Genomic DNA, 26388 nt, shown 5'->3' on the forward strand with positions numbered 1-26388 from the left:
GGTTTTAATGTGATTTAATGATGGCAGAACTAATTGCAGTGGAACAGGATGCTAAGACCACACAGTTACAGCATCTCTGGGCAACTAGTCCAGTTACAGTCTGATCTCATACACTACTAATGTTGGTGCTGAAACACATTTAGCAACACTTAGGCATAGACCATGTATGAGGAGATAGCTTCACCCCCGACCACCCCGCCTTTTTTTTTTTTTTTTTTTTAAGTCAGTGTCTTCCTGTGTCACCCAGGCTGGAGTGCAGTGGTCCTGTCATAGCTTATCATATCCTTGGACTCCTGGACTCAAGTGATCCTCCCACCTCAGCCTCCCAAAGTACTGGGATTACAGGTGTGAGCCACCACACCCAGCCAAGATAGCTTTCTAAAAATTTTTTTTAAATTGACACAATAATTTTACATATTTATGGGGTACATAGAGATGTTTCAAAATATAAAATGTATGTGATCAGATCAGGGTAATCAGCATATCCATCATCTCAAACATTTATCATTTCTTTGTGTTGGGAATATTCCATATTCTCCTTCTAGCTATTTGAAACTATATATTATTGTTAACTATAGTCATCTTACAGTGCAATAGAACACTAGAACGTATTCCTCCTATCTAGCTGTGATTTTCTATCATTTGTATCCTCTATTCTACTTGTTACTTCTATGAGATGAACTTTTTTTTAGCTTCTGCACATAAATAAGAATATGTGATGTTTAACTTTCTATTCCTGGCTTTTTTCACTTAAGATAATGTCCTCCAGTTCCATCCATGTTGCCGTGAGTGATAGGATTTCATTCCATTTTATAGCTGAAAAATATTCCATTGTGTGTACATACCACGTTTTCTCTATCCATTCATCCATTGTTGAACACTTGGGTTGATTCCATATCTTGGCTATTGTGAATAGCGCTGCAATAAACATGAAAGTGCAGATGTCTCTTCCATATCTTGATTTTCCTTCCTTTGGATAAGCACCTAGTTGCTGGATCATATGGTAATTCTATTTGTAGTTTTTTGAGGAATCTCTGTACTGTTTTCCATAGTGGCTATAGTAAAAGATAGATTTTATAACTTCCTTCCACTTGGGAGTCTTTTTATTCAACATGCACATTGGTAAATTGGCTTTATGTGTCCCGTCTCTCTGTCTCAGATACTATATTTAGGACATCTATGGTCTTTGGCCATGACTATGACTCCTAAACTGAAGGATGCTTTTGCTTTGTCGTCAGTATTAGTTGACAAGCAAAGTAGTACTTTTCCCCATAACTCCTTTATCTGCCCATTCAGAGTGCCCGTACAAACAGACCTAGACATCTCTGGGCTCAGACAGCCAAACATTTACAGGACGGAAATTTCCTATAAAGTGCCTTAAGGATATTAAGTTCTTGAAATCAATTGTCTTTGCCATTTCTCAGAAGCCCTTTTTCTTATGTAACTTGTCTATCATTGTTTCCAACTTGTCTTTCCTACACATTCTTTACACAAGGCTTTGGGAGTTTTTGGTCCATTTATTTTTAACTATCCAGTCATCACTGTTTTTGTTTCATTTTGTTAAATTTTGCCCATTAAATTCCTGACCCTGGTTGTTTCTTTTCAATTATTATAGTATTTTCCTTCCTGGCTCTCTCTTCCTGGTTGCTATAATCCATGCCCTTGACTCTAAATATCAGTTGTAAGTTGAGTGGACCAAGGTTTGTTTCTCCAGCCCAGCCTCTACCTAGTTATTTTGTAGGCATGTGAATCCTAAGATGTCCAAAAGAGATTCTTAATTCCCCCACCACCCACTCCCCAACTTGATTCTCTCAAATCTGTCCTATCTCAGTAATGGTCCCACACCCCCTCCTAGGAATTTTCACTAAGGACCTGGGACTCATCATCCCTTCTGCAAACCCTGTCAGTTCGGGATTCATCCACCTCTCTCCTTCTTTTCTAGTACAGTCCTAGTCTAAACCTCCCATTATGTCTTGCTGGAGTTACTGCTCTCATCATCTCCCTGTCATACCCAGCCCTTCCCCACTCCCCACACTCCAAGCCATGCTCTATTCAGGAGCCAGAATGTAGAATGTGAATATATATAAAGCTGATCATGGATCTCCCCAGATTAAGATGTGTCAGTGGCTTTCAAGTGCTGTATACTTAAAAACCAAGTGCACAGAGAGAAAGCAATGCAACCTTGCTTTGGGATGCTGAGGATGATGGTAACAGGTAACAATTACTGAACATGTAGTTTGTACCAGGGCCTTGTTTAACCCGCATTCTGTACAGGTGTGAATGAATTTGACCCACCTCCTCTCTACCTCTTCAGTGCCACGCAAGTCAACATGCCAAGCTTTCCCGCCAGGGCTGACAAGCCTCACTGTCTGTAATGGTTTTCCCTAGATCCTGCTGGGTTTATTTCCATCTTCAGCCTCAGCTTTGCTGTCATCTTCTCAGAATGAGTTCCCCTGATCATTCTTTTCAAAAGAAAACACCCCTTCTCCATTATTCTCTATCTTAGCAGCCTATCTATTTCCATCCTGATATGAATCACATCTTAGTATTTTATTTTCTTGTCGTCTTTCTCTCCCCCGATAGAATGTAAGCTCTCTGAGGACAGGGAGCTTATCCTTCTCCCTTTCGGACCCTCGGATCTAGCAGGATGCCCGACACATAGTCATGTCCACCAGCATTTGTTGAATGAATGGCTTTTCTTACCCTGATTAGGCTCTTTAATTGATACTAGAAAATATCTTAGGAAATTTCTTATGAAGATCTCTGATTTGGAAAGAAGTCTCAAATTATGCTTGTGGGGAGAGAGAGGAAGGAAGGAGGAATGCTATAATTAGACTTCGGAAGGCTAGATTTTGTTTCTTCTATATGGTATCATAACGGGACATATTACAATGCAGAAAGTGTGGCCATCTAGTCTGTCATCTGTGGTGTTTCAGGAATGGTAGCTCTTCCGTTCTAAAAAATATCAAAAAGGTACAGCACTGTTTATTTAATGGAAACAGAAAAACATGCCTCCTAGATCTGTGTATTTGTGGCCTTCGTATCTAGTCCTTAATTTCCAGCTGTCTACTGGATGCCTTTCCAATAGTGTCTCACGGAATCTCAAATCCATTGTGATCAAACTGAGCCCCTTAACTTCCGTTCCTTGCTGTCCGTTCTTCCTGCCGCATCCTCTGTTACCATTAGTAACGTCTTCATCCATCTCTCCATCCTGAAGCACTAGATTCATCTTCTCACTTGCCCCTCTCTCCAGACTGTCGCCAGTTCTGTCCTGTCATTGTCTCAGAGCTCTCATTACCATTCGCGAGAGCCTGCCCCATATCCTGCCTGTCACTCCTCCACCTGTCTGGGCTCACGAGTCTGCCAGCTTGGGCTTGTTGAAATACAACTGCTAATCTTGCCACCCTTCTGCTTAAAGCTTTTCTACCAGGCTCTGTATGGCTAGTGGGTTAAGATCCAAACTTTTCAGCCTATAAAACAAGTCCTTCGTAGTAGAGCAGAGCCGTGGTCACTTGGTGCTGCCCACTCCCATCCTCCGCCATGCTGAGTGTTGGCAATGCCTGTAGACCCTTCATCCGGTTACGGTACTGTTCCCTTTCTCTGCAGGGCCCTTTTGCCACCTTCTCCGTCGATTTCTATTCAGTCATCATTTCCCAGTTCATCTATTACCTCTTCATCAGAGTCACATTATTCCTCAGTTCGTCCCTCCCAGAGCCTGTCAATAAATATTCTTTGTTCAATCTGTTACTGTTAACACACACGTCACTTGCAACACCGTTTTATGCTTGTGTAACGCCTTTATCTACAGGACTGTGAGCCTGTGGTTAGCAATTGGGAATTTACTCGGTACAGTGCCCAATAAAAAATAGCTCATCATAGATTTTTTCCTGAAATAATAAACCCCAAGGCTAACATGGTGTATGAAAAACAAGTTATACTTTTATTTATACCATTTTCAAAACCTAAGAGCAATAAAAGGAAAAAAATGTCATAAATGTAAATTTAAGCTATAGTTTAATAACAGCAAATAGGTACAGTATTTAGCTCTTACTATGTGCTTTTCTAAGTGTTTTAATTACATTAACTGTTCACAGCATCCTCTAAGGTAAGTAATGTTACCATCCCATAATAAAAGATGAAGAAACTGAGTCACAGCAGGGTAAGTATCTTGCCCACAATTGCACCAGAGATTCAAACCCATATAGTCTGTCTCCGGAAAATGAGCCTTTAATCACCACAATAGACCCCCTTTCTAGGATCTAGGTAACTAGATAATCTTTCCTTGAGAAGGGGAAAAGAATTCACAAAAGCAGCTCTTGTCAGGGATTTAACCAAAAAGGGAATATACGGCCACGTTAGTTTTATCGCCCTGTACCTTCTCCGTTTGTTGCATTGTGCAAGAAACATCCATATTTGAAATTTTGACTCCATAAATTTCTCAGGGGTCATCTACAGACGCTTTTAAAAAATATACTTAGCAAGAGAATGAAATGGGCTTGTTGGGAGAGAAAAAAAGTTTGTTCACTAATGGAAAATGAACCAAAAATTTTACTACTTTAGAGCATGCTTTGCCCTAAATATTTTGGCTAACCCAAGAGGCGACATTTATCTTTACCTTTACAATATAATTTAAAGTACTTTTCTACTAATTTCAAGTCCTCCAAACAAAGAAGCAAGGGAGGCCTTGGCTATAAACCTGTATCCTGAGCTGTGGGGCTTCTTTTCCTTTACAGATAAATGGCACAGTGTGTCACCTAAAGGTCAGTGGTGCAGATGTATCATGTATCTATTTCCTCTTAGGAAGGGGGCCCTGCTTAAGAATCTGGGGTGGGGCCGGGCGCGGTGGCTCACGCCTGTAATCCCAGCTCTCTGGGAGGCTGAGGCAGGCGGATCGTTTGAGCTCAGGAGTTCGAAACCAGCCTGAGCAAGAGCAAGACCCCGTCTCAACCAAAAATAGAAAGAAATTATCTGGACAACTAAAAATATATAGAAAAAATTAGCCGGGCATGGTGGCGCATGCCTGTAGTCCCAGCTACTCGGGAGGCTGAGGCAGGAGGATCGCTTGAGCCCAGGAGGTTGAGGTTGCTGTGAGCTAGGCTGATGCCACGGCACTCTAGCCGGGGCAACACAGTGAGACTCTGTCTCAAAAAAAAAAAAAAAAAAAAATCTGGGGTGGGACAAGCTATTGCTCTAGTTTTTGTAGTGTGCTCAAAGAAGGAGCAGAGATGGTGCTGGTTGTTGCTTCCCAAATACTACAACCACTTATTTTTTCACAGGAGACGTGAGAGAAAAGCCCACAGGAGCAGGCAGCTTCTCTTCTTTGTAAGGAATAAGTCCTTCACCAGGTGTCCCCAAAAGAAAAGGGTTAGGCTGAACTTTTGCTTTGTGACTTTTCTAGAGGAGTTTGTAGGTATTTTGTACCCAGGCCATCTATAGCTTTATATTAGTTCTCATGTATTATAGACACCGTGGGAAAGGATGCCAGGCACACAGATTTTGCCGAAATGACGCCTTCTCGAAGCATCTTCTCTTACTGCCTTCTGTAAAATTTACAACAGTCCTACCAGCCACCCACCCCAGGCTGCCCTATCTAGCTTTGCTTCTTTCATTTTCCCCATAGCACGTGTTACCTTGTAAAACGCTAGCATAGCATCTTTGCTTTGGTTTTCTTCTGTCCTTCTTTCCCTATAGAATGTAAATGCCAAGAGGGCAGGGAATTTTGTCCGTTTTATTTCCTGCAGTATCCCCAGAGACTGCAGTAGACCCTGGAACCTAGTATGCATTCAAATATTTGTTAAATGGCTAAAAATCACATATTCCCAGCTCTCCACCCAAAATACATATGGATTACCCCATACTTATCAGCAGCTAAAAGTTTTCTGGCGTAGCATCTGATTAACCAAAATTTTGTTTCACATAGCAAGAATTTAAAATGACTCTGAAACTTTTTATCACCTTAGGTTCTTCTCCTTAATTCTAGTTGGTTCATAAAGCTGTCAGGACAATAGTCTGCTTTTGATTATATATGGCTTTTCTTGCCTCCAAAATAGTCTTTAAAGAAAAAAAAAAGCAATTTAGCCTTTTACTGTAATTATATTCCAAATTTAAATGTCTTACCAGAATATCATTTTCCCCCGTTTATCATACTCTTTATGATTTTAAAGAAAAGTTCAGACAGCAAGTGTATTAAATATGTCAGTGTATATCTATAAAATCTAAGAACATTTTTCTACAGAGCCCAAGTGATACCATCTCACCCACAAAATTAACAGTAATTTTTTAATACCATCGGATACCAAGTCCATAGTCAGATTTTCCTTGAGTCCTGGAAACGTCCTTCACAGTTTTTCCATATCAGATCCTATCCAGCATGCATCTTAAGTCCTTAACTCTTAGGATTCAGAGCAGCGCTTTTTATGTCATGACACCAACTTGCTGACGAAGCCGCACCAGTTGTCCTATAAACCGTCCAATTCTTGGATTTGTTTTATCATGTCCTAGTGGAATTATTTAGATTGTTTCTCTATTGCTGGAATAGCATCTTGCCCTGAGATAGTGGAGAACAGAGAGATTGTTTTAAGTGTTCTACCCAGGTGCTGCTAGTTTGCATAAAAACTCAGCTTGAATACTCCTCTTAACCCTTTGCTTGTTTCACTCGTATTTTTTAGAGTTCACTAAAATAAATGGAGTAGAGTTTATAAGAGCATGTATTAAAAGACGTTGATTTTACATTAAACTGTCATTTTTATAATCTTCCTTAAATTTTCTTTCATGCCTAACACCTTTTAGTAAATATAGTTAGTTTTATTCTTGGGATTGGTGAGAACCTTTGTAGCCCAATACTACATGAATTCAATATTGGATTCTCTAGTATAATATTAATATCACTGTGCCATGTGGTACTAGAATTTTGAAAATATAATCTGCAGCATAGATTTTTTTTTAACTTAAAGATTAAGTAATTGTGTATTCTTTCTTAAGCTCTTGCCTAGGACTGTCTAACATATGACTCTTTTATATTTGCTAGTAAAGAAAACATTCAAACTGGGTATGTAATGTCCTAGGATACATCCATTCTGAGCGTTCTGGAAAAGTAGAGCTTAGTGATGGTTAGTTATGCTTCCATTCATTCATTTGACACATGTGTTTTGAGCATCTATTCTGTGCCAGGCACTATTCCAAACTCCGTGTCTTGTTTTATTTTTCTCTTACATGGCACCTACTGTGGGTCAGGTGCTGTCCTAAGTGCTTTCCAAATATTAATCCATTTGTTCCTCCCAGTACCCTATGAAGGTACCACCTATAAGCGTGCCATTTCACAGACGAGGCTAAGGAGACACAGAAAGGTTAAGTAACTTGCTCAAGGTCACAGAGCCAGCATTCAGTTGCAGGTAGGCTGGCCCCAGAGTTCACACTTTTAACCACTCTGCAGGCTGCAAAATCTCTACCTCCATGAAGCCTGCATCCTGCCTGCTCTGAAGGAGACAAGAAACCGAGATCACTGTTGTTTCTGCAGGAGAATTTTAGAACTTGGACCTTCAAGAGTCCATGAGGCCTTTCACGTTGTTTCATTGTGCCTCCTTTGTTTGAAATCAGGACAAGACACAGCCTCACAGTCTCTCAGTGCTCACCTCACCCCAGCCACGCTCTATGCCAGGAGTCAGCAAACTTTCTGTAAAGGGCCAGAGAGCGAAATATCTTAGGCTTGACAGGACATACATAGTCTCCGTCACATATTTTTCTGATTTTTTTCCACAACCCTTTTAAAAATGCAAAGACCATCGTTAGCTCGCGGGATGTACAAGAACAGGTCACAAGCCATAGTTTTCCAACACCTGCTCCGCGCCACTGCACATTTGCTATTCTTCAAGCAGTCTTTGCGTTCTTGGCAGCTGATTGCCCTTAAGGCACTCAGACTTTCCTCTCTCCTACCACAGAGCCTTTGCGCGCGCTCTACCCACTGTCTGCTGGAGAGCTGTCTTTAGCCCCTGGACTGTATTAACTTTGGGCCTTTTTAAGTCACATTTCAGTTATCCCTTCCTCATGGATGCCTCACTGGACACCTGAAATCTGGTCGGAGCTCACTCTTTTGACTCTCCGAGCCATTCGTAATTGTTATCACGGCAGTAATTTTACATTTATGCTGGTGGATGATGTCAAATGTGTGTCCCTTTGGTTATTTGCACTGCGAGTGCCCTTGCTTTCCAGTGTATCCCCACCTCCCAGCACAGTCTCTAGCCACCCTGCTTCCACTCTGGTCCCCCAAATCCACTCTCCACCCAGCAGCCAGAGACATCATTAAAACTTAAATCTGATCAAGTCATGCCAATTGCACGTAATAAACGTGGCCTTACTGGGACACACTGTGACCGTCTCCACCGCTGGATCTTATCCTTCTCCCCCCGTTCACTACTCCCTAAGCTCACTGGCTTTCTGCTGATATTTTCTGTGAACTCACTGAGCTCTTCCTCATGCTGGGGACTTCTTAGCCTTGCCTTCGCCATCCACCCCCACCCGCACCCCCACTCCCACCCCCGCCTTGTTTCTTCAGTGTCTGACTTCAGCATTCCTGGCCTCAGTTCATATGACTCTTCCTTGCGGCCTTTCCTGGACCATCCTGTTAGAAATGCTACTCCTGCCTCCCACACACATCTCTGTCACTCGTCAGCATATCAGCCCCATTTCCTTTCTCTACAGTACTTTTGAATAATTTCCTTTCTTATTAGCTTATATCGTGCCTCCCCCGCTAATATATACGTTCCAGGAAAGTGGGGCTTTTCTCTTTTTCACTTGTGTATACCCCCATCCCCACCCCCGTGCCTGGAATAGTACCAGGACTTGGTAAAAAGCACAATAAATGTTGTGGATTGAATGACTAGTAGTTGGCTTAGAGAGGCACTTAATAGAATGCTTCGGTGGATGGATGAATTTTAATGCACTGCTGCTTTTTTGCTCATTATCAATCTGTGCAAACCTCTTTCGACTCGAATACTTACTGTCTATTGACTAAAGAAGAAATATCTAATACCTGGGTCTCTGCAGTGTAGCCTCCCTCACTGGTCAGACTGACTGACTTTTTATTCCTGATCATGCATTATATGGATATTCCTCCCTCATCTTTCTACCCACCTTTCACATCCTGCCAGCTCAGACACCTCTGGCTCACAAGAATCACTTCTCCTTTGAAATTCTAAAGCATTCGCTATGTAGCATGTCTGTTACTATTAATAATACAGCAATTAGTGTAGATTCTCTCACCCAGAATGGGCATTCATTAAATGCATGAGAATGATGACACAGCCTAATTTCAGATGAAGGTTGTGACCTACAATTTACCCTTCATTGCCTGAGTCATGAATTTTTGGTATCTTAATCTTCTCGTTATCTTCTTAAAACCGGACTCCTTAGCACGGGGCCCCAGGGGGGCTTGTGAACCCTCTGCAAGAAATGCCTTTACCTGCAAATGACAGAAAACCCTTTGAAACCTTTTCACGGAACTGTAATGTACATAAAGAAAAGTGCGTATAACACAGGTAATGCAGCTCGGTGAGTTGTCAAAACAACACAACCGGGTGGCCAGCACCCAGACTGGAGCGCAGAGCCTTGCCTGTCCCCAGAATCCTCTCTCTGAGTTCTCCCAGCCTGGACGTTTGCTTGTTTTCTTAGTTTATCTAAGTGGAATTAGATGGCGTGGCCTCTTCTGTTGGGCTTCTAACAGTTCCTTTAGTTGGGAGAGAGAGACTGGCTTTTTCTTATGTTTCCCTTTCTCCCTTGACACAGTTGCTTAAACCAAAGAGAACAAGCTGCTTTTCTTTTACATTTTCTCCAGTTTTCTGCAACTTCTGATTTTTCTAATCTAACAGCAGTAATTTCAGAAACTGCTTGCCTTTGGGACAAACTGACTTATCCAGCCATTGTGCCCTCCAGTTTAAAGACTCTGGCAGCTCTGAGAACAGAGGTGGCGGGTGGGGGACCATCTGCTTATCTTTTTGAAATGTTTATTTTTTCTCTATTCTCGACTCTGGGAGACTCGGGGACAATCTTTCTTTCTTTCTCCAGGTCCACATATGCGGGTCTGAGCCTATTCCTGTGGGGACTTGCCCCTCTGGCCGTTCCCCTGACTGGTGGTTGCATTTTGGGAACTGACATTGGTTGTTTTCAGTCTTGGCTCGCGACTGCAGGTGTTTAGATCTCGTGATTGTCCACATTCACATGACTGTGGAAATCAGAGCTTTTTCTCTTGTCATTTCCTCTCCTTTGTTTGTCCTACAACAGGAGGAAAAAAGTCAGTCTTAACAGAGACAATGGAAGAATAAATATAGCTTTTTAAAAATTTTATTGAATTTTTTAAAAGACTATTGTTTTAGAGCAGTTTTAGGTTCACAGCAAAACTGGGCAGAAGGTACAGAGATTTCCCGTCTACTCCGGCCCCCACACACGCACAGCCTCCCCCATTATCAGCATCCGCCACCAGAGTGGCACGTGTGTTACCCTCACACGTATCGCCCCAAGTCCGTAGTTTACACCAGGGCTCACGCTTGGCGCTGTGCGTCTATGGGTATGGACAGCTGTATAATGACACGTATCCTCTGTTTTAGTATCGTACAGAGGACTTTCACTGCCCCAGAAAATCTGCGTTTGAGGATGTTTTGGTCTGTTCAACCCTGCCTCCACCTTAACCCCTGGCAGCCACCGATACTTTTACAGTCCGTAATTTTGCCATTTCCAGAATGTCCTGTGGCTTTTTCGGATAATGTAAATGGTGAATTGTTTTGCATGACTTTAATAGAAAGAAAGTAGAAGCAGTATGTGAGTCCAAATCGTTCACTCCCTAACAGGACCAGCAGCCAGCAACTGCACGTGGAATTATATCAAGGTCAGGCTTTATTTAGAAACCGAAGGAGAGTCACCTTTGTGACGTGCTCACCAAAGTAAAATCTTGTATGCTGACACATAAAATTTTATCATCAGTGATTTATTTCCTTGTAGTAATGTCCCTTTGACCTTCTTAATAAATTCGGATACTCTTGGGACGGTCAGCATTTTCAGAGAGTTTCCTCATTCTGTAGAAGTGTTTCTCATTGTTAGTGTTTAAAAGCTGTAAAAGCCATCTAGTACAAATTGACAGCCGTTGAAGTTTGTGAATGTGTATGAATCTTCCACATTTTACCAAGTGATTATTTTATTGTGAGTTCTTGCTGGATTGTTTATAAGGAAATTGTGTTATGATGCTCAGTCTGTTTCCATAAACTGCTCCCTCCTTGTGTTTTTTTACACTGTGATCAGCGTTTCAAAACTCACAGAACAACTTTCTGGCATTTGAAGAAATAGTGGAAAAATAATTTTCTTCCTTTCAATATTTCTCCTGCTATTGCTGAAAACTGCAGTTAGAAGTTGTAATGCTGGCGTGTTCGGCATTCTTTGGGAAGAGGCAACATTGGTATACAACTGTGTGCTACTGTTTTAAATAGTGTCCAAAAGGGTAATCGAATTCATGGATATCTAAATTTAATTTCAGAAATCTAAGCTATGGTAATAAGAACTTGGACCCAAGTTCTCTTAGGCCAAGTAATTTAATTCCTTAGCCAGTTGAACTATTATATGTCTCTGTTCTTGTTATTATGCCAGTAAATTGCTCAGGCAGATGCAATGATGGATGGTGGCCGTATAATTCACTCTTTTTCATGGCTAGACACATACCAGAATGCAGATCACATTGAACAGCTGTTTTCATAAGCATGTTTTCAGTTAGGAGCTTTAAGAGCAGCATTCCATTAATAACAGAGAAGGCTGGAGGAGGCACCTGGGGGTGCCCAGGCTTATGTTTTCATCATCCCACCTGGAAGCACAGTGCTGTCTTCACCCTGGATCATACACTTGGACATTATCACTCCAGTTGTGATTCAAGATTACGTGTACATTTCATGATTTAAGGAGAATACTGATTTCATTTGATTTTTCTCCCTGGCTTTCCCTAAATTTTCTACTTAAATTGGAGGACAGTATTGGTACCTGTGATTTGACTGAATAAAGAAGTCATCTCAAACATACTAAATTAACTGATGACATGCATCAAGTCATGTTTTTTTCTTCACTAGTAGTACAACGTGGAGATTCTATGGAAAAATGCAGGCAGTATACCGGATCAAGTTTAAGGCAGCTGAGCAACTATTAAGTTTAGGATTGTTTTGGAATGTTGTCTCAGTAGTAGACTTTTGTGCAGAGATTCAGGCATCAAAAAATCAATTATTCCACCTCGTTTATCTCTAAGCAGATGAAGACTTCTACCATCTGATTACCAGTGCCAATGTTTTCACTTCCTCTTTTCCCCTGTCTATTTCTTCATGGTCTTATGGATATGTTAAAGGAACAGATCAGGGTCTTCTGTGTATTAACGTTTCATTTATTAACACACGAATAAGTTATTATTAATCAGTTATTCTGCTTAATACATTTCTCTTTATTCTTTAGCCACATGCTTCCAACTTCTTTGGACATGTTCGTGTATTATCCTTGTGTCATATTTAATCAGAGTTAGATGTTCCACTGGGGGATCATACACATTTTTATAGAACTTTCATGAAAGTCCTTATGCTGTTCTTGCATCACATGTGATCACAGGTGTTCCATGGGGGCCACACACATCTTCACGGGACTTGTATAAAACGTCCTTTAAATTCTGAGTTAATCGGAGAATTCCCACTAGTGCTGTATTCATCTCTGTATCTTTCCCTTTCACTGGCAGCAAAGTTATTTGTGGCTGTCTTGTCAGACTTTGAATTTTGAATGCCTTTCAGTTTTCTTGAGCCATCTTCCTTGCTGTTGTCCTAGATCATGGAATCATACTGTTCTCTTTCTCTAACATATTCGAAATCAGATTTCCTACATACCGCTGTACTCACACTCCCATTCCAAGGCTTCACGTTGTGGCTGACATAGAAGCCCCAGGTTCCTGTCACTTTTCCCAACAATGAGCTCCTTGTTGGCCGGAGTCAGCTCGGGGTTAAGAATTCCCCTCTGCTTTCCCTTTTTTTCTGGGGACATTTCAATGTCAACATAGCGGCTCTTAATCCTATGACTGTGACGCTGCTTCTCAAATAGGCGTGTGGCAGCTGCTCTGGTAGGTCGAAACCCTCTGCCACGTCTAGATCTTTTTTCTGTATTGGTTTTGTGATCTGATCAGGGACATCTGTTTCTCCTGTCCAGCCAGGTGGTGTGTGACAGACTTTTCCTACTTGACACTTACATTCTTACCTTCATTTATCTTCCTCAGATGCTCTCAGCTGTGCCTGCATTGGCAAGTCCTGATTCCCACAAGGATTTCTTAATAGGTCTTCTAAATTTTGTTCTAGACGTGTCCTCCTTTTGTCAGCCAAATTTACTGATTTATTAGTTACCGTTGTGCATCAGCATATAGATATTTAATGCCATAAATATTATTTCTGACCCTCTTCCCAATTGTACTGGAGGTACTGGTCGCCTGTTGCCATTATTCTCAGTGTTACATATTTCGGTGGTTCTCAGAATATCGTCCGCTGACCACTGGCATCGGTGTCACTTGGGAACTTGTCAGAATTGCAGATTCTCAGGGCTCATCCCAGACACACTGATTCAGAAACTCTGGGGCTACATTAGAAACACTGCAGGTGGTACCTGGCGATCTGTGTTTTAATAAGCCTGCTAGGTGATTGTGATCCTCACTGAAATTTGAGAACCGCTGAAATATTTGACACTCTACAAAACAGAAGCAATTAGCAAAAGTACGGCGCTCAACTAAATAGTATCAATAGGCATCCCTGACCGCAGGGTATTACAGACTTATTTAACCCAGTTAGTTGTTTCCGCTCTGTGTCCAGTTTAAATTTCGTTACCGGTTTTTGAACCAGTTTCCGCCTACACTTGACTATGTGCCACCGTGCAGGTGCTGTGTGGTTTGTGTATATTCATTGTGAGAAGGAATCCCCGTAACATAGTAAACTCAGTTTTGGTCTCTCCCACTCCCTTTTAAATAGACTTTATATTTTGGAGCAGCTTTAGATTTACAGAGGATTTGAACAGAAAGTACAGAGTTCCCCTCCACCCCTCTAAGCTCCCCTTCCTTCCCCCACAATTTCCCCTACAATTAACGTTTTGCCTTAGTATGGTACAATTAAACCAGTATTGATACGTCATTATTTACCAGTGTTCCTATTTTACATTAGAGTTCACTTTTTGTGTTGTACATTCTTTGGGTTTTGACAACTGTGTGAGGCCATGTATCCACTGTTACAGTATCATGCAGAGTAGTGTCACTACCCTAAAAGTCATCTGTGCCCCATCTGTCCACCCCTTCCCCCCTCCCTCTGCATCCCTTGGTAGGCACTGGTCTTTTTCCTGTCTTCATAATTTTGCTTTTTCCAGAGTGTCATATAATTGGAATCATGGTATAACTTCTTAGCAACTGTGTAAACTAAGAAGAGCGGTAGCAAAGGATAAAGAGTTTCGCAGACCTGCCAAGCTGGGATTCGTACTTAGACCTGCTAGCTTTAAGCTTTGTGTGTGTTTTTCTTCCGTATCACATTCCCTCCCAAATTACCCAGATTCCTTCTTGATGATTTTCTTTTCTTTTCCTGCAACTTGTGTAATTGACTATGACTGTTATTTCTGTTTTCTCTTACAGTGAAGACAAAGTTGTAGAAGTAGCAGAGGAGGAAGAAGTGGCTGACGTTGAGGAAGAAATTGAAGATGATGAGGATGATGAGGATGGTGATGAGGTAGAGGAAGAGGCTGAGGAACCCTATGAAGAGGCGACAGAGAGAACCACCAGCATCGCCGCCACCACCACCACCACCACGGAGTCTGTGGAAGAGGTGGTTCGAGGTAATCCACTATTTGCTTGGGTCCTCCCCCGTCCCCCAAGGAAAAGAAAGCATAATTCCAGAGTTTGACATTTCTATCTGCCCTACCACCATTTCCTTCCCCAAGCCCCTCCCTGCCCTAAATTTTTATGTTCCAAATGCAAGGCTTCTTATGCTTCTTGAAATTTTTTTGGTTTAACAAGCAGTCTAACAACTAATTTCAAATATTTTGAAATCCTAATCGTACAGTTTGTCTTGTACCTTGTGTATGTATGGTACTTGGCAAATCCCAAATTGTTCTGTGAGACTCCACCTAACCAGGGGTCATCTCATATGACAGACACTGAATTAGGTGACTCCTTGGTGTTCCCCTGGCAGTGGGTGTTTGAGTTTTGTCTGCCTCTTTGGCCACCTAGACTGTGAGCTCTCTGAGGGTAAGGATTGGATTTTACTCAGTATCATTCAGAGTGCCTGGCTCATAGACAGTTTACGGTAAATCTTAGTTGAGTGAGTAGTTGTGGTTAGATTGCATTAAATAAGGAGATTTGGTGAGTACCACATTATTTTGTGCTACGAAATTTAACTTAGATGATTTGTGTTGCATTTAAATTATTTTATTGGGAAGTATGACAGTGCCTTCTGCAAGAAGATGATGTATTGCTGATATCTTAGGCTTTCTTTTTCTGTTGAATTAATGTTCCTGTTGGGAATGCTGTGAACTAAATGAATTAAAACACTTTTTTGTCTCCATGAAATAAAATCAAGCATTCAGTTTCCATTAGACGGCCAAATGTTACAACAACTAGTAGCTAGTTGGATCAAATTTCTTAAAGCGTATGTATTTGTTTTGCAGATAGTAAAAGATGCTTCTAGAACTAGATTGAATGAATATAGACTTAATTGAATTTTAATGTATTGCAAATACTTTTAAAGCTCATCCACCAATGGCACAATATCGTAAGGCTTCCTCTCACTTTTTATTAAGGTATAATGATTTCAGCTCTATTGTTATATCAGAACTTAAAATAGGCTACTTTCTCAGCCTGAGATACATCCTAATTATCACTGTAATATATCCTTCCCTTTGTTGCTTGTTTTTTACAGCTTTTAAATTTACATGAGATTCACTGACTCTTAAGTATATAACTCAGTGAGTGGCTTTAATAAATTTACCAAATTGTGCAACCATCACCATAATCCAATTACCACCCTAATAAAATCCTTCATACCTATTCACAGGTAATCCATGTACTTACCTCTAGCCCCCAGCAACAATTAATCTACCTTCTGTCTCTATAGAGAAGAAGAAATTAGATTGGGACCAAAATGGGGAGACCTTCAATTTCAGGCTGGCAGGTGTGGGTATTAACCGAGGGTGATTAATTCAACAAATATTAATTCAGGACCTAGTAAGTACTGTGGATTTTTCCAGTAGACAATGAAGAGATTTTGCTTTGACGTTGTTGAGGTGGCAGGTAAACAAGAAGTGACATAATTTATGGAGTACGAGAAGATACCACATAAAGTTATGCCCATATTCCAGACCAAGACAGGATTCTCTTGAGATAAAGTAGCCTTATTATCTTCTCCATTAGTTCAGTTCTTTTAGCTGAATTTTACATGTAGTATTATTAAATATTAAGATGGAACATAGAGGGTCATATATGTTATAGTATTGCCTATAGAAAGGCAAAGGCAGTTATAAGAATTTTTTTTTTTTTAAATCTCCAGGCTAGAGGTAAAAAAGAAACTAACCTTCAAAAATAACAAATTAATAATTTTGATGGCAAGAAGAGCAATAAAAGTAACCTTCTAAAAGCAAATACCTGGTCAGTTAGAGGTACCAACTGTTAATGCCAGAAATAGAAGAACCTTTAATGGGAATCCATCTATTCCATCTCAAACTCCTGAAGTGGATGAAAGCTATAACTGAGACAAGTCTTTATGAGAAAGGGGGCCTAACAGAAACATGTTATAGTGTGTTGTGTCCTTGTAAGTTAGTTCTTTGTATTCCTAAAGAAGTAGAAGTTTTAGATGCTAACATTCAAGAAATCAGCTACAAAGAGCCCTTTCTTTTCCCATCATTGGTTAGAAGGTGAGTTGTGTTTCTTCCCCAATTGAGAGACAATGACAGTGCCATAGGTAGTTGCTCACTTTGTAAAACTCTCATTACATGTAGCTTGCTTCTGTGCTGAAAATAAAAATTAGAAGTGACTTGCTAAGAAGAGATACTGAAGGGAGGCTTACCATCTCATTTTCAGTGTTAATGTTTCAGCACCCGAAAGAAAATGTGATTTACAACCATATTTAGAAAGAAAGTTGTTTCATCATTCCCAACATATTGCTACTAATACCAGTCCTTAATGTGCTTTGTAAAAAACTCAATACTTTTGTAACCCGTCAAAATTTGAAAGAAATAGACAGGGGAAGAAAATAGAAGACATTTCAGCATGGTCATGAAATTTTCTGCTATGTTGTATTAGAATCGATGATACCAAAGTGGGAGATGTCTGTTCTCTGTTACTGATTCCAGAGGAAAAAGGTATTGTTTGAAAGTGAGCACACTATATTGCAAAATCTACCTGGCTTTTGGGTTTATTGTTGTCTCTGGTAGTCAACAAAAACTTAGATATTGATGTAGTGGAATAAATCGTTACCAATTTGAGTAAAATTATAGTATATTTAGACTCTTGCTCCTAGTTTTCTGTTCTTCGAGGAGGGATTACACTTCATAAACAAACTCAAGATGTCAGGGTAATTTCTGATTGAGCCATGAATTCTAAACTCTGATTAAACATATGCACTGAATAAATGACATAATCTTGGATTTAATCTAGCCAATTTTGCCTGCCCAGAATAACTGGGTTTTTTTCCTTATGTTCATTTGTTGAGCAAATAATCATTGTGCCCCCGCTCGTTGCCAGGCTCTTTGCTACCATAGAAGGTGTCACAGGGGCAGAGACATGCTTTCACCTGCTAGAAGATTGTGGCAGGGCCCAGATGAAATTCTTTGTTGCGGGTGTAGGTTTTCAGGATCACCACTTCCTTTGCCCTTTAAGGCAGCGATTCTGTCTTTTAGTCCATGTAAATATGCTGTGAGGTGGAAATTTTACTTCCCCATTTAAAGCCAACAGAAAAAAGGCCTAGAGAATTTTTTTTTAAATTGTTCATGGTCATAACTGGTACGTAGTGAATCCAGCATTCGGACCCAGATTTGCCAGGATGTACTCTGCTGTACTCGTGTCAAAATTATACTTTGACTTTTCTTTATAAATCCATACTAGTTCTTTTAACCTATGTTCCCTTGTAAATGTATATTCCTTTGCTATAGGTATATATCCATTTCACACTATGCATTTTTGACACTTTAGAATTCTTATTTATGAGGTTTTTTTGTTGTTTTTTGTTTTGTTTTGGAGACAGGGTCTTGCTCTGTCACCCCAGGCTAGAGTACAGTAGTGTCATCATAGCTCACTACGAACTCCAACTCCTGAGCTCAAGTGATCCTCCTGCCTCAGCCTCCTAAGTAGCTGGGACCATGCCTGGCTAATTTTTTTCTGTTTTTTGTAGGATCAGGATCTCACTCTTGCTCAGGCTAGAATTATTATTTAAATCAAAATAATAATCAGGCGTCTGCAAACAATAGTAATGATCTGTGATCAACAAACTATGACCCTTGGGCCAAAAATGGCCTGTTGCCTGTTTTCTCAACAAAAGGTTTTATTAGGGTACATCCAGTCCTTTGTTTACATATCGTCTATGGCTGCTTTCCTGCTGCAGAAGCAGAGTTGAGCAGTTGCAAAAGAGACCATGTGGCCTATAAAGCTGAAAACATTTACTATCTGGTCTTTACAGAAAAGTCTGCTGACCCCTGATAGTGACTATAAGGACATGACTATCAAGTTCTTTATATTTCAGATTAGACTATATCATGTTAATTTCTTTAAGGTAGTTTTCTTATGGTTAGAGGCAGACTAGTATAGTGTTTAAGAGAGAATTTTTAATAATTTTATGGCCTTGGGCCAGTTAAGTAACCTATTTTTCATGTGTGCAGCGTAGGTAGTAATATTACCTTGCATGTTCATGGTGAGTATGACTTTAAATAATCCGTGTTAAGCGCTTACCATAATTCCTGGTAAGCATTCAATTTTCAATTTGTTTTACAAGCGCAGGCTGCCCAGATTGGAATCTTTTCTCCACAGCCTACTGACAGTGTAAATTTGTACAAATCAAATAACCTTTAATCTTCATTGCTTCCTTTTGTAAAATGGGTATTAAAAATACCTATCTAATATTTAACTATTTTGTGAGGATTAAATTAAGGAAGTCATGGGAAACACTTAGTATAGTTTTTGGTATACAGTAAGTGCTCAGTTAACTTTAGCTGCTCTCTTAGTTGTGGTTATAATCATCATTCCTATCCTCGATTGTATTCTGAACATCAAAGGACTAATGTTTACTGCTAATCAAGAATGCCAAAGGTGAGCCCACGCGTTGACTTTTAATTATAAAAAGCATAAATGTGACTCATCCATATCTATTGGTATAATAGAGCTAATTTTTTTGAATTTTTCATATTATGGGTATATAATAGTTGTATATCTTTACAGGGTACATGTGATGTTTTGATATAGACGTACAGTGTGAATTAATCAAATCAGGGTAATTGGGGTATCCACCACCTCAGGCATTTACCATTTCTTTGTATTAGGGACACTCCAGTTTTACTCATTTAGTTATTTTTAATAGAGCTGATATTTATAGATATTATGTTATGACAAAAAACAGCTTAAACTGTTTCCTGCTTAAAATGTTTTTGTGAGTATATGTTGTATATTAAAATATCTGCAGTTAAATTTTATGTCCAGCTAAAAAAATTGACAAGATAGTATTAAATGCCTCTGCATTTCAAGATAGAATTTCATTTCTTGTGGGTATTTTAAACCTCATGGAAGTTCTTCTATTAAATAGGCAGAGGCACTGATATAGGTGGCTCTTTTATCATCTCACAGGATGATGAAAGCTAAAAAGTTTGACCTGAATGTTGCTTGCCTTGGGTTAAATGACTGACCTTGGCAGAATTAAATTATTATTGTTCTCCTTCTGGTGACCATTAATCTGGGAGAAACACCATTTTAATTTACTGCTGTACATTTTACCAACATCAACAGACATTTCAAGGTACCGGCCATTGCGTTGGTTGTTGAGGGCACACGGATATGAATAAGGTGGCTTGCTCAGGATGCTTCTAGACTTATCTGCACAGTCCTTGAGAGGGCGGAGTCTCTCGGAGCTGGCTAAGAAGGAACTTTGGCAGCATGGAGGAAAAAGGAAGTGCTCGGCCTGGGGACAGAAGTTTTCATCTAAGGCATGATGGAGAAGGTGGCATTTGAGTGATTATAAAGGAAGAACAGGGATTTACCAGGTGATAGAACACCAAATAGAATGAATCTAATAAGTATTTCAAATAAATCAGAATAGCCTGTATTGATCTAAAGGGTAGAAGAAACACACCTTAGCTTGAATTCTCATGTCTCTGTTGTTACTCGTTTGTAGTGAACATGACACAAAGTTGCCTGTAATTCACCAACAGGATTCTTGCATATCATTCATGTTTAACTTTTCACAAAATTTGGGGTAAACTGTGAGTTTGACTTGCTATAAACATGAAGATTAGCTCACTTGAGACTTTAGTAGTAGCAAGCTACCCAAAAATGAAAATAAAGCTCCAGGGAGTTTGGCAACAGGTCAAAGGGGTGTGGCTCCTCCTTTTAGAGCAAGCCTTGGGCCTTTTCCTCTGTATTTTTATTTGTTTGTTTAGTTATTTTTTATTATTATTATTATTATTATTAGTTTCGAGACAAGGTCTTGCTCTGTTGCCCAAGCTGGAGTGCAGTGACGCGATCATAGCTCTCTGTAACCTTGAACATCTGGGCTCAAGCAATCCTTCTGCCTCAGCCACCGAATAGTTGGGACTATACAGCTGTGCTCCACTATGCCCAGCTAATTTTTAAAATTTTTTTTGTAGAGATGGGGTCTTGTTATGTTGCCCAGGCTGGTCTCAAACTCTTGGCTTCAAGCAGTCCTCCCTGCTTGGCCTCCCATAGTGCTGGGATTCCAGGCATGAGCCATTCCTCCATGTTTTGAGTTAAAGTGGATAGGATTTAATCCTGCCCGGGCCCAGGTTGTAGCATACCTTCTAATGATGTTGAGAGAACTGGTGTCAGCACTAAGCGTAGATGTGACAGGTGGCAGCCTGTTATTGAGTGCCCCATAGCGTAGCACCCATTGATTTCGAGATACTGGATACACGCTTTTATAGAGACAGAGTGAAGCAGGGCATTGATATGTGTCTTTCCACGTAGTTTAATGGCCTCAATGTAGAAAGCCCACTCTGATCATTAGGTTGCTTAAAACATGAGACTAAGGGAAGAGAGCCATACATACGTGTGTGTGTGTGTGTGTGTGTGTGTGTGCATGTGCACATACATCATTTTCTATTTTTTAGTATCAACTCTATTGAGATATAATTTGCATACCATAAAGTATAGAATCCAATGGTTTAATATATTCACAAAAATCTGTGTTGCCATTTGGAAAATTACGTATTTGAACTTGGTTTTGCTTGTAGTTTTACATGGCTAAGAGCACTTAGTTATTTTTCACCTTCCATTTCTACGCTGTTTTGCTTATGTCAAGTTTCTGTAATTCACTGTTAGAATAGCTGAAGTAATCAGCTAATAATACAATTATATCTAAATTTTTAAGAGATAAAAAACAGTTTCTATCCAATTTAATTAAAAAGCCAAAAACCAGATTTTTAAAGAATACTAGTCTTTCTCATGTTTTTCCTCCAAATCAGTTGCTTTTAAAAAAATTACGCAAATGCCTCAGGCACAACAATTGTACATCTACTCAACTCAAGAGTTTGTAATTAAGAAAAAAATTAAATCTAAAAAAAGAAATCAGCAAATTAGGGAACGGTTCATTTAAATGTGCATACATTTTCATGGGCACACCTTGTTAGCTAATCCAAGAAGCTACGATCAAGTAGAGGCTTAGATTCCTTGGATAGGTAGCAAAGCTGTGGGTTTTAATGGAAACCTTTAGTTCCCTTGTAGAAAAATGACTTGTTTCTGGAGTTTTTAAAAGCAGAGTGGATTATAGCCTAAACATCTGTTTCTCTCAGCCTTGGACCCTTTTGCCCTTTTGAAAATTCATCTTTGGTTTCCAGCCATCTCTTCCAACGTGTCTGACCTTGGTGATTTCTGCTAGAAGAGTGAAAAGTCAAGGGCAGGCATGACTGAATGAATCTCCTGTAAAAATGATGTTTGGAAAAACTCATCAGCCTTCAAGACAGCAGCCTACATTTTTAAAATAAGGGACTCTCCTAAGGTAAAAAGGGAGTTTAGGGCAGGAGAAAAGTTAAAGGTATGCACTGTGTCTGGTTTATAATGGTTAGACCGTCCAGGTGTTTTAACTGTGAGTTAGGGTTATCTTTTCCTTGAATTTATATATGTTCTTATTTGGTATAATTTCTCAGACAGAATAAGAAAATATCACAGAACATGGTGGAAATTTCACATTGCTTACATGTGGTTTTTAGGTTCTTGATGTTTCATGATAGAAGCAAAGAAAAGGTCTTGCTGGCCAATTCTCATGATTCTTTCTGTTTTGAAAATGTACTGGCTTTTGTTACCCAGGAATTCTGAGGTGTTGGTGACTGCTGCACAGTAGCCTTGGTGGGCAAAATTACTAAACGGAAACACGAATCCTTCCAGATTTGCTTGGGCTATGGCAGCGTTTCTCAACTTCAGCGCTATTTATGTTTGGGGCCAGATAATTCTTTGCTGTGGGCGACTGTTCTGTCCATTGAAGGATGTTTAACAGCATCCCAGGCCTCTATGGACTAGATGCCAGTAGTTTTGATGACCAGAAAGGTCCCTGGGAGGGGCTAAGAGATAGAAGCTCTCTGGTTGCAAAACACTGGGCTCTGGTTGTTGAGATCTATAGTGACGACCAGCTTTAAATACATGAACAGAGGAATACCTGTACAATTCTGTGTCTCATCTTAATGTCAGCTGTTAATTCCTAACTCGGTGCTTTGCACATTGCAGGTAGCCAGTGAACATTTTTTACTGGACAAGAATAAAATAAACAAAAATATGCTAAAACAAATATGATAAATGCACATTTAATAAGGTAAAAGCAGGGATTTGATAAGATGTGTTACGTAGCCTAGTAGCTTTATTTAGGGACAGAAAATACCAGAAAATGTTGACTTAAAATATTGCATATGCATATTTGCCACATAGATAGTGAACTATGGAGGTAAACTGCCTTCCTATTTTTTTTTTTTTTCCTGAAAGAAATTCACTCTCCTCTGGTACATCATTATAAAATAGCAAATAGTGGTTAGCATCCATATTGTGACCAGGGACACTGCTGTTCTCAGCTGGAGTCTGCTGGTTCTTTCCTGCTGGAGATTGTGACAGGAAGCCAGATAACATGGAGAGGTGGACACGCTCAGTCTCCCGCAGAAGAGGACATGGAATAGCAAGACCATCCTTCCAACCTCTGACTTTTTTTGCATCTTTTTTTGCGAGAACAGAAATGCCATCAAATCCTTTCTTTACAGAAAAGTAGTACAAAAAAATACATTCTAAGCTCTTGATTTTATCTCAGCTTTCTTCATTATTTTTTCCAAATAAAAATAAAAGCTTTGGTATTTCTAATGTTCTGGCATGTTATAGGAATGATATCACTTGAATTCAGACTTCTGAGAAGTCTGATGTTTTCATAAACTTAATATGAATAAGGGAATTATTATCTTGGTATTGGATTTAAGACAGAAGCGTTAAAGCTGTTTTAATATTGTTTAAGACAGGACAGAACTTCAGATAAAAATAAATAAGTATAGATCATCTGTTCACATTAAGTTTTTGAGATGTATAATTCAGTCTTTAGACTCTACTAGTTTATGTTGTATCTCTCTTTTCCCAAATATATGTGGACTTCTTTTAATAAGCCAAAACCAGTGCAACTTTTACTAATTCTTCCCCTCTGGTCCTTTTAGAAAGTGATTGAATCTTATGTCTCAGTTTTGACATGTCAACTGCATTTAAAAGATATGCTTGATCACATTGCTTCTCAACGTGATCCATTCTAGTGGATTTAATGTCCATTCAAGTCACCCAAGGCTCTTGCTAAACATAAACGCTGAGTCCATAGGTGTAGAGTGGGGCTTGAGTCCTGGGTGATGCTGACCCTGCTGGTCCATGGACTGTACTTGGAGGAGTAGACTTTAGTAGCATCTCCTGTCCTCCATATGGTGAAGACTGGGGGCATTGAGACAAGGAATAAGAAACTGAAAAGGAAAACCATCCTTATATAGGTGTGATTGTTTTTAGTATATTAGCAAATGTCACCAAGCATGAGAGAATCCTGAAATGTCTACCCACTGAACCTTTTTTTTTTTTTATAAAAACCCCAAGACCAAGGAAATTAAAAAACTCTCACAATCTTCCTACAGAGATAATTGCTACTAGTTTCACTCGTGTCCATGTTTTCTCTCATTGGTGTGGTGGTGTAGCCAACTCCTACTAGCCTGTAAAAGCTAATTATTACAGTGTTGAGGAATTTGTGAGCCACAACCATTGGTAGCTTGCAACACAAGTGGTGGCAGTATTTTCACCAGGGGAATTGGCATGCACTGTACCCCTGAATGTTCTGTTTTTTGTTTTTCTGGAGAAAGCTAATTTCCCAGGATACTGCTGCCTCTTATCCAATAAGAAAAATCACTTTTACTTATTTTCCCATACAGGACATATCTTATTTAGAGTTTTGAACTTGTGGTTAATACTCTGTTGCACTTCAGACTAAACACGCAGCTCAGTGAAGAGCAAGTTTATTCCTATAACAAACAGGAAACAAAGGCTGAGGAAAAATCATAGTGATACTGTTTTGTGAATGCTCACTAACAGCACCAGCGTGGGAATACTGATTAGTCTAAATACTTTACAAGTAAATCTCCTTCAGGTGGCATTTTATAAATAATCTTTCATCATGGAAGAGATGTGAGAATTGGGTCAGGTATAATTAGAATGACAGATGTATTGGCTAGCCTTAGAGAATTAACACAATTCAGTAAAAAGGCTAGGCAATTGCGGATATCTTCTAGAGACTTCCGTGACAAATTAGCACCCATCATCTCGTTTCATTACCATGCACAGCTGTTTGCATCATTTGTTTGTATTTCAATCCGTATTTGGAGCTTAAGTGAGATTTGTCATAAGACTTCAGTTCAAGCTTGCTTGCCTAATTTTACATGCTTCTGTTTAGTAAAATATGATTACTAGGTGATAAATATTTCATCATTTATTGCCCTAATCAGAGTTTTCTAAACATGTTTTTTGATGACTGCTTGCTAATATGTGCAAGCACGTGATAAATGCTCTTTTCTATTAAAAGTACGTGATTCTAGCATCGGGAAAAACTCATTCTTAAAAAATAACTAGTTTTTTAGTATGTTGACTGTTAAATTTTTTCATCTATAAGAATCAAACACAAATTTGTCTACTTATTTCTTCAAGTTCAGTTCTAATAACTTAGGCTCATAAAGTGTCACCACATAGTAACATTTAGAATTGCAGCACTAACTTTATCAAGCATAAAAATGAATTTGTTTTAAGTATAGTGAGGTCAGCCTTTTTCATTATTAATGGATTAAATGACTAGACAGATAAATCAAAATTTATTGGAAATATTGAAGATAAATATAGTTAGCGGATTTCAATACTTATGTCCTTATTTTCATTTTATTTCACTGTTATGTTAAGCAGGTAATTTATTACAAAGACAAACAATATTTGTCATCTTACATTTGCCCTTTTACTCTACTTTAAAATTGGAGGAAAAGAGTACAAGATATATAATTTTTAACTCAAGGAAAGGAGATATATTCGTTATATGTATGAAGTTTAATTGAGCATGTATTCTTTTAGAATACGGAGAAAATCGTGCTACATAATGTTTTGGGATTTTTTTACAACTTCAGAGTATATAATTTCTAGCTTTCTTAATATGAATATGGTTTAGTTATTTAGTTTGATTATTCAAGTGGTTGCTTTCTCAAAATTTCTAAATTCAAAACTTACCGATTACATGCAAATGCAGCTTTATTTCACATAGGCTGAGACTAATTGAAACGCAATTATTAAAAGTGAAATCGTAATAAAAAGCTTTACATTCTAAAATTTATCTTTAGTGCTTTATTTAAAGCTAATTATTTGCTAATCTGTTAACTTTGCTTTGTAAGAAGGCATGAGAATTATCATACATTTGAAAGTGGAGATTTTCTCCCCATCCTAGTTGCCAGTTTCATAACTGTCTTTGTGCTGAATTTGTTAAAAAGTGTAAAATTAGCTTTCAAACTTTGGTTGTCCACAAAAAATTTTGCTCCAATTTGAAATTCCTATTCAGAGTTAATTTTTTGTGATTGAGCATTATTTTTTGAACAGCAAGTTTATATAATGCAGGAAGCTCTGGCTTC

The 26388-nt window shown here is 39.2% G+C and overlaps 1 protein-coding gene across 4 annotated transcripts in view; it reads left to right on the forward strand.

The window, feature by feature from the left end:
* Positions 1-26388, forward strand: part of APP (amyloid beta (A4) precursor protein) — a 269005-nt gene that overhangs the window by 136412 nt on the left and 106205 nt on the right. For all 4 annotated transcript variants that reach the window (XM_012640140.1, XM_012640141.1, XM_012640142.1 and 1 more), the window contains exon 6: positions 14660-14859. In XM_012640140.1, the coding sequence (XP_012495594.1) occupies positions 14660-14859 (200 nt within the window). The remainder of the gene's footprint in view (positions 1-14659; positions 14860-26388) is intronic.

Source organism: Propithecus coquereli, unplaced genomic scaffold (genome assembly GCF_000956105.1).
Source record: "Propithecus coquereli isolate 6110/MARCELLA unplaced genomic scaffold, Pcoq_1.0 Scaffold149, whole genome shotgun sequence".
NCBI lineage: Eukaryota > Metazoa > Chordata > Mammalia > Primates > Indriidae > Propithecus > Propithecus coquereli.